The 18,489-nt window shown below is 41.0% G+C and overlaps 1 protein-coding gene across 1 annotated transcript in view; it reads right to left on the bottom strand.

The window, feature by feature from the left end:
* SBF2 (SET binding factor 2) overlaps positions 1–18,489 on the bottom strand; it is a 485,589-nt gene that overhangs the window by 46,838 nt on the left and 420,262 nt on the right. Inside the window, exons 29-33 of the mRNA XM_027852565.1 lie at positions 18,157–18,297; positions 17,137–17,232; positions 12,659–12,843; positions 8,613–8,789; positions 918–1,019 (exon numbers count right to left, since the gene is read on the bottom strand). Coding sequence (XP_027708366.1) covers positions 918–1,019; positions 8,613–8,789; positions 12,659–12,843; positions 17,137–17,232; positions 18,157–18,297 — 701 coding nt within the window. The remainder of the gene's footprint in view (positions 1–917; positions 1,020–8,612; positions 8,790–12,658; positions 12,844–17,136; positions 17,233–18,156; positions 18,298–18,489) is intronic.

Raw genomic sequence — 18,489 nt, 5'->3', positions numbered from 1 at the left:
CTTGATTCTCATTACCCACCCCAGGATACTTTCCTGTTTGCCAATGTCCTTCCTATACTGAACAGAACATCAATCCAGTGGTGGCTTGACCAGGGCAGAAGATAGTCTGACCACAACCTCCTAGGTTTTGTGCTCCATGTCTCTCTTAACGCAGTCTAAGATCATATTAGCTTTTTTTTGGCAATGACGTATATTGAGCTTATAGTTCAATAAACCCCCCAGCTCTTTTTGGTGATTCACTACTGTTTAACCATATCTTCCCGATACTGTACTAGTGAATTTGTGCTATAAGGGAAAGAGTTTGAGAATTATTATTCCAGTTTTACAGATGAGGAAACTGAGGCTCAGATAGATTGTTAGTTGCTTATTATCATGTGGCAGAACCAAAAACAGAACCCATAATTTCTTCCTTTAATTCTAGTGATTTTTCTATTCTATTAATCAATGAATCAATCTGAAAAGAATCCATATGCAACTCACTCATATTCTCATCCAATCCATATGCATTCTCACTCATATTGTTCCACCAATAATGATGATCTCTTTTCTCTATTCTTGACCATTTCAGGAAAAACAAGGAGGATTCCCATTGCCAAGAAATGGAGAGGAATGACCCAAATCTCTGCCTAAGTAAGTCAGGGTAAGCCCAAATGAAGGTTGAGATTCATTCCTTTGTCAACTCAACATAGCTACAAATGCTGATACTTTGCCCAAGGGTGCTGAGCAAATGCCCAATAGGTGCTGAAATTCCATGGCCAGAATATTTGGATGGAAGAGCACATTCAAAACAGAATTTCTTTACTGACAAAGACAGTGCTCATCTGATGACAAGATTTATTTGCTGAACTTTGCAACAAACTAAACTGACATGTAAATACAAAGTTAAAAACATGACAAAATTCATGCAAGCAGTTTACTTGTGTGGTGATATCCCAGCCATCTTCCAAACAGACCAGGACAGAAGAGCCGCTCTCCAGCACTTCAGCTACCACCACGGCCAGCAGCAGTAACCTGTGGAGCTGAGTGATGGACAGAAATGAGACCATGATTAAATAGAGCATTGCTTGACAACTGTGGACACAGAGACTTTTATGTCAAGCTGGGATGTAACATGTTATTTTGCTATGAACATGGCTGAGTCATTTGGACAATGCAACCCCAGGAGTGTCTGTAAACTTTGAAGAGTTTCAGTAAAATCATGATAAAATGCCTAGTACAATGTTTTAATGTCTGCTTTTAAAAGTTTCCAAGTGATAATGTCATGAGGGAATTTGATCATATAGAATTCCTTGGTAAGTGGTAAAGCTAGAATCTCAAAGCAAGGTAGTCTGGTCTGAGATGATCTTTGGGTGTAAGAAGACTGTCGTGCACATGCTGAATGATTGTGCTTTTTAAAATGTTTCCACCATTTTAGTTGCGTACTGCTCAAATGTTTCAAGTTGATCATGATAATTACTATGTAATCAAATGGGAAGAAAGCTTTCTCCATTTGTTCTCAAAGATTATACTAAGCCAACTGACTCAAAGTCCTTATAATAAACTCGTGACTTCAGCTCAGTAGGTAGATTTCAACATTAATATATCTGAGCTGGCCAGAGACATGGAGACATTTAAAAAACCTCAAACTAATCTGTGATCTCATTGATCTGGAGATTCCCTCCAACGACAATTCCTCTGTGCCTGGCCATCCAATGTGATTTTTGCCTGGGTCCTCCCATAAATTTGTCACAGAGTTCCACCCAAGATTTCAGAAGGCTTCATCACTTTTTCTTGGCAGTACCAGTGGGGGCTGTCCACATTTTAAAAACCATGTGCATATTCTAATAAGTGGGAAGGGCCCCAATAACAAGGCTGGTATCACTTTTTTAAAAAACATATTTTATTTCCCCCTAATTATATGTTAAAACAATTTTTTAACATTTTTTTTAAAAGTTTTGAGTTCTAAATTCGACCCTTTCCTCCTTTCCCTCCCCTCCTCCCTGAGATGGTAAGCAATCAGATATAGGTTGTACATGTGCAATCATGTAAAACATTTCCATATTAGTCATTTTGTGCAAGACTCGAATAAAAGAAAGTGGAAAATAGCATGCTTCACTCTTTATTCAAACAATATCAATTCTTTCTCTGGAGGTGGATAGTATGCTTCATCATTAGTCCTTTGGGATTATCTTGGATCATTATATTGCTGAGAACAACTAAGTCGTTCACAGTTCCTCATCAAACAATACTACTGCCACTGCATCTGATGTTCTCCTGGTTCTGTTCACTTCACTTTTTATCTGCTCATGTAAGTCTTTGCTGGTGTTACTTCTAAGCATGGAATAGTGGGAGGGGAATGTCCTTCTACACTTGAACATCTATCTACCCAACATGCCTGCTCATCTTTTGGTTGCCACAATGACTGTAATTCTTTTGGACTAGGCACCTACCACATGTCCATGAGTTCACTGTTAAATTTCCTCTGAGGACAGCCCATGAACCTGTTACTTGTTATTCACACTCTGGTTTGCTGGGGAGTTAGGTACTGAGAGAACCTAACTTTCCTAGAGAGTTGGGGACTGAGGATCCCAGATACTGACAGACAGGCCTGCATGTTGAGTAGGGTGGTAAGACAAATCTGAAGGTTAAAGCACAGGGCTTGGGAGGGAGATCTTGGGACAGCTTGGTTAGGCACCAGATATTTGAGTGCATATGTAAGGGGAAGGGGCTAAGGAGGAAAGAGGAGCCAGGAAAAGAAAGTGGAGCTCTGAAAGGAGAGGTGGAGGGTACCAAAAATAAATTCTACTTCTTAAAGTTGCTAAGGGCTAGCTCTACACATGAAGATGATCAATTTTGCCCCAACTTAGATAAAATTATGGTTAACTCTCTTGTCCAGGAGAGGGAAGGGCTATCTAGGAACAACCAAAAAGTGCTTTGAATGAAGAAGGTAAAACAGTTAAATTTTCTCTCAGACATAATGTAATCTAAATAATATTTTTTGAATATCATAGGTGAATCTTATTTTGGTTTCCCTTCATTTAGCTTACTACCCATACCATCTAATGATGAAAATCATAGTTTTGGGCAAAAAAACAAACCAGGGCTAGGACTTTCCTGGAAGTCATTAATTACCACCCTTCTCTCTTTCTTTCCTTCCACACTCTCCTCTCTTAGTTAGTGGACTATGTCTGCTGCTTCCATAGCCCCTCCATTCCCTCCTCTAACTCCTGGACTCAGACTTCACTAAGGACAACCTTACTGCCATATCCAAAGGGTTTTTCTCCATCTTCATCATCCTTGGCCCTTTTCAGCATTTGATGCTATTGCTTTCCTTCTCCACTCCCTTTCTAGAAGTTTTATTTTCTTTTAGCTTCCTTGACATTGCTCTCTCCTGGTTTTCCTCCTTCCTCTCAGATCATTCCTTCTCTATCATCTTTGTCATTCTGTTCCTTTCCTTCTCCTGTCCTGAATATAAAAGTTTATAAGGCTCTCTTTTTAGTCCTCCTTTTTGTCCTATGCTCAGAGAATTTATCTGTTTTTACATTTTCAACCATGCCTTTACGCTGGTGATGTCCAATTTTATGTCTGGCCTGACCTTCCTGAATTTCAGTCCCATATTGACAACCTACAAGGTATTTCAACTTGCATGTCTCATCATCATTACAAATTCAACATACTTAAAAGGAAACTCTGGGTGTGTGCATTTGTGCTTAAGTGAGTGTGTACATACAAAGATAAAGAATGTGGTAAATTTATAAACGAAGTATCAATGAAATACTCGGATTGGTCAAAGGAGAGGAGGATCACTCTCTAGCAGGAAGATCAATGAAAGCTTCCTAGAGGAGTTGGACTGGGCCCTCTACAACAGCTGGCACCTCAATGGATACAGATAAGTGGGAGGACATGTTAAAGTCTAGACAATAACATGAGTAAAGGTAGATGAATGAAAAATGCTAGAAATGTTTGTGGCATGGTGAATTGTTAAAATTGGCTGGTACCTGATGGACAGCAACACAAAATAAAGTTGGAAAAGTATGCTGAAACTTTGTGGAAGCCTTTGAATGTCAGCCTAAGGAATTTGGTAGGCAATGGGAAGTAGCCTGATCACAGATGTGCATCAGGCTATTTTTTAAGTAGGATGGATTGAAGGGGCGAGAAATAGGAGACAAGAAACCACTTAGAAGATCATTGCAATAGTTCAGGTGGGAGATAATGAAGGCCTCATTGAGGATGGGGGCAGTTGAAATGGAAGGACTGAGACATAGACACTGTGGAGATTAAATTCACAGGATTTGGTGACTAATTGGAAGTGACTGATAAATGGAAGGGAAGAATCAAAGGTGGCATTTTGGTCCTGGGTGACTTGGAAGATAGTGCCATGAACAAAAAAAGGATGTCAAGAAAAGAAACTAGTTTGGGAAATATGATGAGTTTAATTTTGGATGTACTGAATTTGAGGTGCTGGCAGGATATCCAGTTAGAGATGCCTTGGAATTGGTTAAAAATATATGTCTGAGATTCAGGAGAAAAACTGGGCTGGAGATTTAGACTTGAGAGTGATCTACACAAAGGCAATAGATGAGGACTTTCAAGGGGGAGAAGATTGAGCCCGAAGGAATGTCTTCTTTGAGAGAATAGGAAAAGAAAGAAGAGATGAAGAAGGAGCAGGTCATAGTGGTAGGGAGAAAGCTGGGAGTGGAGAGATCCTCAAGGAGGGCATTGCCAACAGTGTCAAATGTGGCACAGAAGCCAAGGAGGATGAGGATGGGCACGAGGCCTTTGGATTGGGTCATTAAGAGGTTTGTTGAAAGAGAGCACTTTTAGTACAGTGATTGGGCTGGATGTTAGATTTCCAAGGGCTGAGGACTGGTAGTGAAGAAGTGATGGCAGAGAAAAGAAGTCTTAGAAATAAGAACAAAAGGACAGTAGGACAAATGGGGAAGTATTAGGCAAAGCATTTTAAGACAGGGGAGGAATACATGTGTTTTGAGGTGGAGGGGAGAGTGTGAAGATGTTTGTGTGTGTGTGTGTGTGTGTGTGTACACACGTGAGGAGGAAATGACTACGATGAAATATTCAGTGAGAGCGCAGAAGAGGGAAGAGAAATGTGGCACAAGTCGACTAGTAGGTCTTGATGAACAGAAGTTGCCTCTGACTCAGATAGAGAAAGAGAGAAACAGGTGGGGGAAGACACGGAGACATGTGGAAGTGTGCAGGAAGAGGGTTGAGAAAGCTTGTATTCTATAGTCTCAATCTTCTCAGTGCAAGAGAAGTCAAACTCATTTGCTGAGAAGCGGTGGAAATGGTTTTGGAATAATCAATGTGGGAAATCTGCAAAAGAGCTATGATTTGTGGTAGTTGTTGTTGAATTGTTTTCAGTTGTGTCCAAATCTTTGTGACTCCATTTGGGGTTTTCTTGGCAAAGATTTGCCAATTTCTTTCTCCAGCTCATTTTACAGATGACGAATAGGGTTAAGTGACCTGCCTAAGGTCACACAGGTAGTAAGTGTCTGATGTCAGATTTGAATTCAGGAAGATGAGTCTTCCTGATTTGAGGCCCAGCACTCTATTCACTGAGCCGCCTAGCTGCTCCAAATTATGATTAAGAACCATGAATTTCTAGGAATCAACATAGTTTTATTACTTTTTCTAGCTATATTTGGCTGCTTAGGAGTATAAGCCAAGAAAGTGGATTGTGGTAGTGCTGTTTGTAGGATTCCCAAGACAGAATTTGGGATTTTCAAAGCAGATGTGTTTAAAGGTCAAGGGCATGAGGGATTCTAGAGTGCTTAGTGGGAATATCACTGAAATGACCAAGGGGTCTTAGCTGGGGAGAAAGGCAAGTAAAGCTAAAAGAGGTCTAAAGACTTGGAGAATAACTCAATGGTCAAGGAAGTAGAGGTCACAATAAAGGTTCAATAGGAATGGGGGAATGATATAGGTAGAAACAAAGACATATGTGTTAAGGGAAGGTCTAATAAGTTGAATGTTGAGTGATATGCAACAGGACTACTCCAGAACTGGCAAGGAGGACTCCTTTTCTCCTTTTTGTGAGTTAGGAAAGCAAGAGTGGGAGCTGTCTCTGCTGGAGATAGGTTTAAGGATGGCAGTGTCATCAGGGCAAGGTCAGGTTTCTGTTAAAGCCAGGAAACGAAGGCAGTGCTTGTAAAGAATGTCAAAGAATCAGGTTTTCTTACAATCAAATGAATATTCCATAGGACACAAGAGACAAATAGAGGGTGGTTCAGGGCAGACAGAGGCCTGGTCTAGTGCTGAGTTGGAGAGGAGAAACCAGGGGGCGGGGACTGTGCACAGGAAGGCATTTGCAGGGTGCAGTGATGGTGTAGGAGGCTTCCCTAGGGGCTAGGAATGGTAGTGGCAGCAGAACTGAATCAGGTTCAATAATCTAGGGAAGGTGGGGGAAGATCACGTAGAAACCTTGGACTGGAGAAAGTAGGACAGCTGTGGATATCATCCCAATTAAAGTGTAACCTCCATCAGGACAGGGGCTAGGTCCTTCATTTTTTCTGTATCCCCAGTGGCCAAGCACGAAGCTGAGCACAACATTTGGAGTGTTCTAAAGTGCCAATTGGACATGCTGTGCATCATCTCTCTTCTCTGTACTAGTCTCTGGAGAAAAGGCAGCCTTCTCTTAGTCCTTCTCCTGCCCTTAATTCTGCCCATACTTTCCTCCTCCAGATACCTGTCCCAATGGTATTTGTTTTCCGCCCTCCTTCAATGTCTGTCTAGCTGTCCCAGTGCCTACACACATGCCAAGGTCTCTTCTATCCTTAAATGGATAGAGCTGCAGCCCTGGAGTAAGGAGGACCAGAGAGCAAATCCAGCCTCAGACACTTACTAGCTGTGTGACCCTGGACACACACTTAGCCCCAATTATCTCCAAAAAAACCCAATCAAACCAATACAAACAAAATACCTTTTCTTGATCTTGCTAAGTCCACAAGTTGTCCTCTATCTTTTCTCCTTTGTACTTTCAAATTCCTAAAAAGTGGTCTTTTTTCACTGCCTCTGTTCCTTATAACTCATTCATTTATCAATCTGAAATGTGAGTCCACCATCTTGCCAAGACTGCTCTCTCAAAGACTATGATTTGTAACCTGCTACATCCAATGACTCTCAGGCTCAATCATCTTTGTCCTCTGCAGTATGTGACCCTGTTAACCCCTCCTCCCCATCCCCATACTGTATTCCTTTGGCTTCATTCCTGGGTACCCTTCTACTAATTTGACCACTCCTTCATGGGGTAACAATCTAGTGCCTGTCCTATGAGCATGAGTATCTCAAAAAACTCTCTTGTGTACCTTCATTTCTTCCATTTCTACTCTATGTTCCCTGGTGATCTCAGCCATTACCATGCCTTTAATGGTCATTTTCACAGATGCCTCCCAAATCTATTGATCTTTTTTATCTATCTATGCATATACATATATATCAATTCTTATATATCTGTATCTTCAATTCCTCTCCTTAACTCAAATTCCAAATGGCTAACTACCTGCTGGACATTTTCACTTCATGTCCCATAGGTATCTTAAACTCAGTATGTCCTAAATTAAAACTTCCCCTCTTCCAGACTTCCCTTTCTGGAAGGACATCACCACTGGTCAAGCCAGTTTGTAACACTTGATTTTTCCCTCCCCCTCACTCATTATATCCAGTCTTGTTGATTCTGTCTCCACAATATCACTCTTGTGACCACTGCTCTAGTTCAAGCCCTCATTACCTCTCACCCGGACTCCCATAATAACCTGCTTCCAGATGCTTTTCTTTCTGATCTACCCAACCACCAAAATAAGCTTCCAAAGGCACAGGTCTTCCCATACCATTTCTCAAAAATCTTTCTTCTAAAAAAAAACCATGAAGGGATGATCTTCACAATCTGGCTCCAGACTACTTTTCCAGCCTCATGCCATAGTTTTTCCTTTCATACATTATACGTTCCAGCCAGATGTTTTCAGAATTTAACAATCCATTTCCCACTTGTTATGTGTATAAGCCATCTTCCATGACTGGGATGTACTTCTTTCTTATCTCCATGTCCAGAATCTTTAGTTTACCTTTAAAGCTTAGTTCAAGTGTTACTTTGTATACATAATCTTTCCTAATTTTCTCCAGTTGTTAATGTTCTCTCTCCCCTCAAATTACCTTATACTTTTTTGCATGTGTATATGTTGCATACCTCATTAGAATGAAGGTATGAACTGTATCATTTTTATTCCTGTATCTCCAGTGCTTGCCCATAGTAGGGGCTTAATACATTTTCTGAATTGAATTTCATTCAGATTTCCTCTTTTTTCCTTGCTATCAAAATGATTCTTAGCTTTTTTCTTTAAGAGCATACAGGGACAGAAATGTAACATAAGCTGGGGGGTTAGAAGAGGGGTGCATCCATCTCTTGCCACAGCCAGATTTTGTTTTTTGTTTGGGACTAGCACAAAGGTACTCAAACACTAAGGTGTGGATTGTGAGTGATTTTCAAAGACTGAGATCTCCAGACTAGCTTACCTTGAAGTTTGGTATCCAGTTATTCCTAATGCTAAGAAATCTCTTGGACAGACAGGATTTGGACACTTAAGGGGACTTGGAAGAAAACTACGACATCAATTAATTACCTGTGGGAACCATTCAGAGTCTCCTAGTGCCTTGAGGAATGTCACTTCAGAATCAGTAGGAATAGAGCTGGGGACACAAGCCCTCATCAGCTTTTTAAAGCTGGCTTTCACTTGCCGGATGTCACTGAATTCAACAGGAACAAACTCACAGTTTAAAGCAAATTCTAATTTGAAACCCTGTGGACAAAGGTGCCAAAGGTTATTCAGAAGAGACACTGCAAATTACCTAGCAAAACTGTCAATACTTGATGTGCCCGAGCAAGCCTATTGCCTCAAACTCCATCCCCGAACATGCAGAAGAGCCTCATAGGAAATGGGGACTTGTATGGCTAATCCCATCTACTTTATAGGAACTGTCATTCAAGTAAAATTGGGTGTTCCAAAGCTTGTACAGGGTAAGATGACTCCATCTTCCCTGTGTCCTCTACTGTATCACTCAAATACAGAAAATTACTATCATTTTGAGAGCCTAAAGAGAAGGCTGTTGTATACACATTTCAGTTGTGTCTAAAACTGCATGACCCCACTTGTGGTTTCTTTGGCAAAGATACTAGAGTGGCTTGCCATTACCTTTTCCAGCTCATTTTACAGATGACGAAACCGAGGCAAAAAAGGTTAAGTGATTTGCCCAGGGTCTTGCCCAATAAGTGTCTGAGGCCTGATCTGAACTCAGGTCTTCCTGATTCCAGGCCTAGTACTTTATTCACTGCACTGCCTAGCTACCCTAAAGTGATAGAGTAAAGCTTAAATACTGGCTGAGCTTATAATTGCCTATTCTTTAAGCCTATTTTCAAATGGTTAGGTTTAACCTGTTAGAAGTTTAAAATGAGTCAATTTGAGGGAGTTGGTGATGCCGGTAAACAGGAAGAAATCCCTTAGATGGTTGTGCTGTACTAATAATCCAGTAGGGCCAGTCAAGAGTGTCCAAAGTACCCTTAGGTTAATCCTAAGGGAGGATGTGATATTGTACCTCTTCAAGCAGGGGAGAGTGTCATTTCATACAGTATCTCAAAAAACAAATTACACCGCTCTTGTGGTGCAAATTTTCTGAAAGTCAGGGAACAGAAAATAATAACAATAATGACAGCTCACATTCCCCCAAGTAGACATGCACATATTATCCTTCTTATTTTACAAAGGAGGAAGCCAAGCACCATTCGGGTGAAGTCACCTGCTTGATGTCCCTGGCCACGTGAACCATGATCTTCTGGTCTTGAGCCTGGCTTGTTCCCCTACCCTGTGTGGCAGCTAACGGTTAGTTAAGATGGAGGCTGTGGCTACTAAAGAACCTACCTTTCAGTCCTGGCTCCCCCATTGTAACAAAACAAGTTGCCAATTCAAGATACCCATTCCACCCAAAACACTTTGTCTCATGACGCTCTAAGGGTTCCTAATACTCTGGATTATCCCACTTAGGATACTTAACTACCTGTGTGAGCTGTGTGTCCATTAAAATATTTTATTATGGAGGAATACTGCACTGATGGAGGTCCTATTTAGAATGTTATTTCACAACTGGAAATTCGATTCAACTTTAAGACTGATTACTTTGCCCTTAAGATGACTTAAAAGTCTCCCAATCTCATCTGCGAGGAGGTATTTTCATTTTAAACCCCTCCAACTTCACTGTACAAGGACTCATCCTTACTGCTGTAAGAGAAAAATTGCTGATAAGGTCACATGTGTAGTTTTCTAGGAACAGTATTTTATTTTGGTCCCTTTAGAGTTAAGTTAAACATTCTTTTCACAAGTCGTGGACCACTGTCAGCCTGGTGCTGGGCCACACAGGGCACTCTGCAGGCTGCCATGTCTATGGAAGGGCAGCAGGGCACGTTCACAAGGAGTGCTGTGCCTCTCCCGAGAGTGCTGTCAATGGAGACGGCTTCATGTGTTGAAGTGTGACTGTCTAGGATAAATTGTGAGACTGAGATTGGGCAGTGGGAACTCACCAGCTGCCGCTGTTGGCATTCTAAGTAGGGGGGCTCCTTTCTAAAAGAACAAATGACAAACTCTGCTCTACTATGTGGCAACTGGATCATATCGATGAAATCCGGCTCTTTCTTATATATGTTAGGGTTGGGATTCAATGGGTAAAGGGAAAACCTATTGTTTGCTCCCTCTATCTGACAGTCCTATCACTGATGGAACGACATGGCTGGCTAGTGTTCCACTGATGTTGGCATCTGACTAGGTGACCTTGCTCCCCATCTGTCATGTGGATGAAGACCCCATGAGGCAAAAGGGCCACAGGGAGGTAGGGAAAGGAGATTGCCAGGCACTTCTGCTCTCTGCTCCATATTATAGCTGGTGCACCAGGCCTGTTTGGATTAATAGATAGCTACTTGGGAATGACTTTCCATGTGACGTTAGATTGAAGGCTCCTTGGGGACTTCTTAATTAAAAATCAATTCATTTAAAACACACTGTCAAGGAGTGGGAGCTTCCTTTGGTGACGGCATCTGCTGCTGCTGTAGGGCATTTCTCTTTTAGGGAGGACTCTTGTGACTGCCCCAGATTCATAGTACAACAAAACCAGCATTGGCTCTGAGCCCCAATTCACTGGCTATTAGCCCTGTATGAAGGAGCAGAGTATATGCATCTCCCTGAATATATAACACACATTAACCTTGCAAAGGGTTTTCAGAAAGCTTCCTTGCTCAGGAAAAAACCTTCCTCCTCTTGCTTCTTTTGTCCCAAGGGGCTGAGGACACAAATATCTGCTGGATGTCTCCTTACAAACACAGATTGTCACACAAATCAAACCAAACCAAACCAAAAGTGATTGTAAAGTATGTTCAGAATAGTGATTTTATTTTGGTGTCATGGCCTGATTTTTTTTAGATCTATCCTGAATTCTTTGGATTGTGGGTACATGCTTATTTCCATGGCTAATGGATATATAAATATACACACATACACAAACATACTTCAGTACCTGAAGTATTTTTGTAGCTCTAAAGCAATAATATGGATTTTAAAAACTACTTCACTGCCCTGAATCTGGGTGTGTAAGTGTGTTCATGCACGTGCATGCATGCATTAGCCATAACATGCCCAGGGAGATTAAGGCCCAGAACAACTACAGGTAGGGTGAGTGGTACAACATGAATTAGTTGGTTTTTTGCTCCTACTATTGAATTGACGTGTATCACCTATTCAGTAAACATATGCTGAATAACTAAAGGCATTGCAAGCAGACCCAAATTCTTTGGAATGTTGGGCATGCTCAGCATGCCCATTCAGGAAGGCTACCTCACCAACACAGGGTACCCAATCCTGTTCCTAGCACAGTCACCGCTATGGCTAGATTTCAAAGCCTTAGTGCAGATTGTACATGTATAAGCTTATTACCAGAAACCTGTTTCCCTTGACTATGGACTTCAAGGTAAGGCACGTTCCCCAAATGATAATCAGAATAGTCTTGATCTCCAAACTTTCACATTATATCATTCCAGCTCAGCCACTTTTTGACAAAATTAGGCTCTACTGTGTCCCCAAAGAGCCTTGGATTTATAGTTAGAAGACCTGGGTTCAATATAATGCTAGTATGTATACATATATTTGCTATCAAAATTGACACTGACTCGCAATTCTCCCCAAATAAGCATGGGCTTAATCCATGTGTGTATACATGTGTATAAGTGTGTTTATTTTCTAACCCTACTGTATCACTTCCTAACAGCATCTGTGGGCTGTTTCACTTTACCTTTCTGATTCTTGGTTTTCTCATCTGTAAAATGGGGATAACAACACTTGCCCTGCCTTCTTCACAAAGCTTTGCAGAAACTGAACAAAAAGAATGGTTGTGAAGGGCTTTAAACATGAGCAGCCACTGGTGCCCATTCTTTGAGGAGGGGGCTGGCTGTTAGGAATGTCCAGGGGCTTCACCAGGGTCAGAGTCACTAGGTGAGGTTCATTATCTTTAAAACACCCAAGGCATGCAGAGAAGCTCGGCTAGAGAAACAGGCTCACAAAGAACGGCATCTGAATCAGAAGTAACCCAAAGAGCTGTCTTCACTTTCCTGAGTGATAAAGAGAAATGTTACCCTTAGCTGTGATTTTTCACCAAATATGTACAAGGCAGCTTGGCGTTTCAGGAGCTGATTCTGTATGTAGGCATTGTTACTGAAGGATGTCGGGTGATCTTTGCCTGCAAGTCGGGCGCCAACATCAATGAAGGATGCTGGAGAGGTGATAAAGCGATTGCCGGAGCGAAGACTTGCCCAGACACCTTTGTAAGAGGCACAAACATTACAAAACAGGTTGGATGAATGCAATTATCTTTCCTGGAAATTATATCGACTATAGGACCAAAAGCATGCACTTTGTACATATTCTGAAGAGAAGAGACCAACATCACATAGCTTAATGATACTTAGAATCTGAAACAGGATTAGTATATTCTTAAGACCAAAGTTTCCCAAAATGAACGAGAGTGCTTGGAGGAAACAGAAGAAAGTCATTTTGCCAGATGAATTCCTATTCTAATGATCACTGGTCATGTCCCTTTAGGGCAGTTATTCCCCCTCTTTGAGCCTCAGTTTCCTCATTTATAAAATGGTGATACTAGTACTTGAACTGCCCACCCCCCAGTGTTGTGTCACAGGGCTTTGTAAACTTCAGTGCACTTCAGATATGAGTTATTATCATTAACAACAACAGAAGAGGCTTCTGGGCAGGTTCCTCTGATGCACACAATCAGTGCATCACTCAGCAGAGCTATTTCTGGCATTTTTCAGGAGCATGGCTTTCAGAATCTCAGGCCTCTTGTTTTGGGAAGTTTTAAGCTAAGAGTCCTATTTAACTCCTTCTTACAGCTAAGTGACAGTTAGCTTCCCCAGAGCTCAAAGAGCAGTTGACTTGCCATGAGAACAGAAGGAACAAAGGATCAGCTTGTGTTATAGAATTGTACAAATGTCTGACTGGCGATTGGAGGCTGGTAAAAAAAAGTTTGCTGAAAGAAAGGCTAGCCATGCATCACCAGTATTGTGTATACTGGGCATAGTATTCAGGCTGAAGACTGGGAAAAGGTGGGGGTAGAAGAAAGGCCGTACTTTCTGGGAATCTTCTCTCCTATACTTTCTGAAGACTTAAGGACTGATGTCACTAACATTCTTCCTGCTGCAGTTAGCAGCTATGATAAAAAAAATAAAAAAGTTACAAAAAACTCGATGCTGGCCTGGAAAACAATACCCTTGAATGAATCATACAGAGGCCATGAACAGTATGAGAGCCTGAAGATTCTGAGAACAATAGAATTTCCCCCTTATTTTCTCTTAACATGCAGTTTCTTAAAACCCAGTAAGCAATGAAGGTTTGGAATTCTGCATTTTGCTGAAGCCAGGGAAGAAGACAAATTCAAAAGGAAGGTCAGATGCAGATGTGTTCTAAAAGAATGCCCACTCTTGATGTCTGAAGAAGCCCATGTAGATTTTAATTTTGTCTTCATTATATCAATTATCATTAGGAATTTCTTTCTTTAGGCAAGGATATTACATACTTAGTGAAAAAGATAATTTGTTATTTGCTTGGCTTCTACAAACCTACAAACTCCAGGAGGTGTGATGGGTATCTCAATCATGTTGTATCACATCTCACATCATAGGGCAATGGGGAAGAGGTTTATTTCATATATAATTACAGAACATCTGCTGCAGCACATTCAGAGCAACAGAATTATTTGCTAGGCACACACAGACAGAAATGTTTCTACCAGTGATGGGGTGACAGTGATTCTGGGCCACTTTCAGTGCCCTTGCAAAGAAAAGCTTGCATTATTCTTGGAAGAGCCCTCTTTGACAGGTATAACACAGGGCTGAGATTCTACATGGCTAGAAGCCAACATGATAACCCCTTTTATGCTTCTCTGTCTGTGAGCATTTTTGTGATACGAGGAGAAGCATCCCCAAGTCTCAGGAAAACACTTTCTAGGTAAAAAAGGTGTCCTCAAATATGGTACACTGAGCTTGCTTTAGGGGCCATGCTAATGGATATTTTTAAGTTTAGGGAAACAGAATGGTGGACTTGATAATTTAGAATATCGATGAAAAATTTTTTGGACCTGATCTATAATTTCACTGGTATAGGGATGTCGTGGTGAGAAAATGTGCTCTGCCAATGAACACTGGAAACTGGTTTGCACCATATAGTCTTGGAGAGGCACCTGGAGACTCAGCGAGCAGATGCCAGAGGTGGGGCTGGAACCCAGGTCTTTCTGACACTTTTGTTGACTTTCTATACACTATGCCATGCTACTCTTTCTATATGTATATGTATATGTATATGTATATGTATATATATACATACATACATATATATATACATATATATATATATATATATATATATAGACAAAAGGGGTGTAATTCAATGCACAGTGAATTAAATTATGAAATAAAAATAGAAGTATTCCTCTGAACAACACAGAAACATGCCAAGTTATGGACATGGTGGAGAATGACAGATGTTTCAGAACACAGAGAACTGTACCTTGATTATGGACTCTTTCCTTAGTAGTTGATTTGGGGTTTGTCTGAATGAAACATTTATCTCTGTGCCCAGACACTGGTAGGTAGAATTAAAGGCGGGAGAAGGCATGGGATAGGCAGTGAAGCAAAAGTCACAGTAGAGTAAGAAAGAAGAAACTGGTTACTAATTTTCCCAGGAATTTAACACTGAAGAGAAAATCTTATGAAACCATAGTAAAAAAGTACAAGATTCAACTCATCTCGCACCAAAAGATGAACCATACTTCTGTGCAATGAAATTTCAGTACCTGTTTTTTCAAAGGTACCAAATTTCATAAATATTCCATGAAATTTGAAATGGGAAGTGCAACTGAGAGGCATCATTGTTGAATTATACCAAAAGGAACCAGATTTTTGAGCCAGAAACGCATTTCCTCAATAAAATAACCACATCTTTTTAGAGCTTCCTGGGCTGACAGGGAAATGCCAGATAGCAGTATGAGCACTTGAGGAGGCCAGTATAAATCAGACCCATGCAGCAGTATATTGGGATAAAGAAACCATGGAACCATTTGGTATAACCAAAGACATGTTCATTAAAAAGCACAACAACAACAACAAGGCCAACAACGACAAGAGCTCCTGTTTTAAAAATAAATGCCTTTACTCATAAGCTGCATCTCTCTTCCACAAGTACACAGGCATTTACGTAAGCAGCATGAACCTGTAATCCTGTCTTTATATCTACACATGCACATTTGACATTTTACCTCAAGTACCTATTTACACCCAAGTAAGAGGCAGAATTAGAGATGGTCCTTTTGTATTCTGAGTGATAAAAATTAGGCTCTTTGTGACAGAAAACTGATTTTTATAACTGAGGTCACCACAACTGAATGTAGGCTTTAGGCCATGGGGGGGGTCTCAATGAAGCATATAAGCCATGGTTATAAGCTGGAAGTAGAAGAATGGAAAAAATGCTTCTGAGAGACTGAGCCAGGGTTGGTGACTACCTGCCATGCAGAGGCATTCCTGTAGTCAGTACTGCCAAATGGTTTGGTCAATATTCTACCCTAATGAAATTTGATGACTTTCGTAGCACTATGTGTAGAAGGGGGCTGGAAGGCCTCGATAAGATTATTAAACAGACTGACAATTAAGTTCAGCCAGAGTCTTGGGCAGCAGATCTGTACTCAGTGATACATGAAGGTCTATTTCAGTCACTTTTCCATGATCTGAACTAAGGGAAGAAAGGAGAAGAAGAAAATGGAAACCATTTACAGACTCCAAGGAACTGTATGTGTGTGGCAGGAGGCAGAGGGGAGAAGGGTCCAGCTTGGGTGAGGAGCTGTCTCCCCTGATTCACCCAGAGAAGGAATGGCGCTCTTCTCCTTGCCTCTTTTGGGGAAGCACATACTGGGGTGCCCTTTGGGACTCTTGGGGCTAACATGGCCTTTTTTAAACTGTTCTCTCCCTTCCTCCTAACATCAGCTGCTCTTTATGAGGAAGGAGGCATTTGGCAAATAATCCAGCATGCAGATTTCAGTTTTATAATGACACCTAACCCTCCAAATCAGAAGCTCAGGGGTAACAACAGTCGTCCCCCGATAAGCACGAGCCCCCAGGGTCCAATGTCTGCTGTCTCTGCTTAGCTACAGGTCTGGGGCCTAGCTGTCCCATGACTAAAAATTAGAACCACTATGGAGCTCTCACCAAGTTGAGTCATTCTACAAATTGGGTCATTTATGCATTTCCCCAAGCGATCCCCTTCTCCCCTCAGAGATTTTCTGAATGTCCTCAAGTAAAAAATTTATAAGCCTCAGATTACTATGATACCACTTATCTCATGCAGTTAAGCTTATCTCTTAACATTTTATTAATTCATTAATCAATAATTTACAAGAAAAGGTGATTACAAAACATGAAAAATTAATGGATATAAGGTGCTCCATGGAGACTTAAAACAATTAACTATGACCTTATGGTTTCCACTTTCACTTTTTATGGGGCATTTTTTAATTACATCAGTGCTCAGTTATAAAATTAATCTTACTAACCTCCTCGGGTAAAGCTATTGGATGGATTTACATCCAAATGTCCTGGCACTACCTGCTTGAGCACAGTGGACATTCTTGAAGTCTTTCGCTCAGAGCCTAAAGTCAGCCAAAAAGAATAAAAAAAACTATCACGTTGTTCAAATTAACATTACTCAAATGACATATTGTTCTCTTCACGTATCACACGTCCAATTGCTGCCAAATATTGTACTTTTTAAGCACCCAAAGCTGTATTAGAGATAATAAGTAGACATGATTACTCTGTCAGAGATAACGTTCACATTTGCAAGATTATGGAGGGTTAGGTCTGGCTAATGCAATCAAAGAATTCAATGATGAATGCAGCAAAGCAAGCATGCTTTCTAGATGGTGTTACTTTACAAGAAAAGCCATCTTCTGCGTCTGCTGGGCTGATTCAAACAGGTGATTATGCCAAGTAGACCAACTTTTCAAGTCACATGCGCCTGTGTCTAACACATCAGGGTTACCTTTACATGAAACCTATCGGGTTTCATCACATGATAACTGAAACAGAATATGAATGTAAGTCTCAACGGCTTCATCCAGATCTAGCCAAAACACACTGAACTGCAAGGCTTTATCTAAAATACAGGTGGTAATAAGATAGTGCAGTAATTTGGGAATTTGAAACTACACATATGATAATGCGGATACCTATTCCCCTATAATTTCTGTAACATCATTAACAATTTGGGATTTGGAATCACTTCATAACATTTCAGCTGAAAAAACGATTCTCACTTAAAACAAAATGAAACTTGTCCCATTTCACTAGTCTTCCGCCCCTCATTCCAACTTTTAAAAATGACATTTAAATCTGGTCATTCCTGACTGGGATAGATAACAAACCTCACTGCTAAGTAGCCAGAGCCCAGCAATCTCCCAGTGACAGCCTGTTGACAGGAACAGTCCAAATTGCTAGAAAAACTAACAAGCAAATGACTTAGCAGTCCTACCCTGCTCCTTCCCAAGTGGAAGCCAGCTCTAAGAAGACCTTACCTGGAGAGAGAGCAAGTGCTGGCCTGACAGTGAGGGTGTTACTGCCGCTGAGTTTCTGATGAATTGAAATTGCATTCAGTAAAGCTTGCAGGTATTTCTCCTGTTCTATACTACTTGAAGTTTCCAAAGAGGAGGTGGGAGCTAGAGAGAGAGAAATGGAAGAAAAGGTCAAAGGGGAGAAGCAGCGACTATACCAGCACAACTTGGGCCCAGAGTACTTGTCGGCTGTTTATTCATGGTCTTATGCATGCTCATGTCAAACTAAGCTTCATGTTATCAGTTTAAACACACACACACACACACACACACACACACACACACACACACACACAC

This window comes from Vombatus ursinus, unplaced genomic scaffold (assembly GCF_900497805.2).
Source record: "Vombatus ursinus unplaced genomic scaffold, bare-nosed wombat genome assembly UNPS02009770.1, whole genome shotgun sequence".
Lineage (NCBI taxonomy): Eukaryota > Metazoa > Chordata > Mammalia > Diprotodontia > Vombatidae > Vombatus > Vombatus ursinus.
This window is presented reverse-complemented; position numbering and strand designations above follow the sequence as displayed.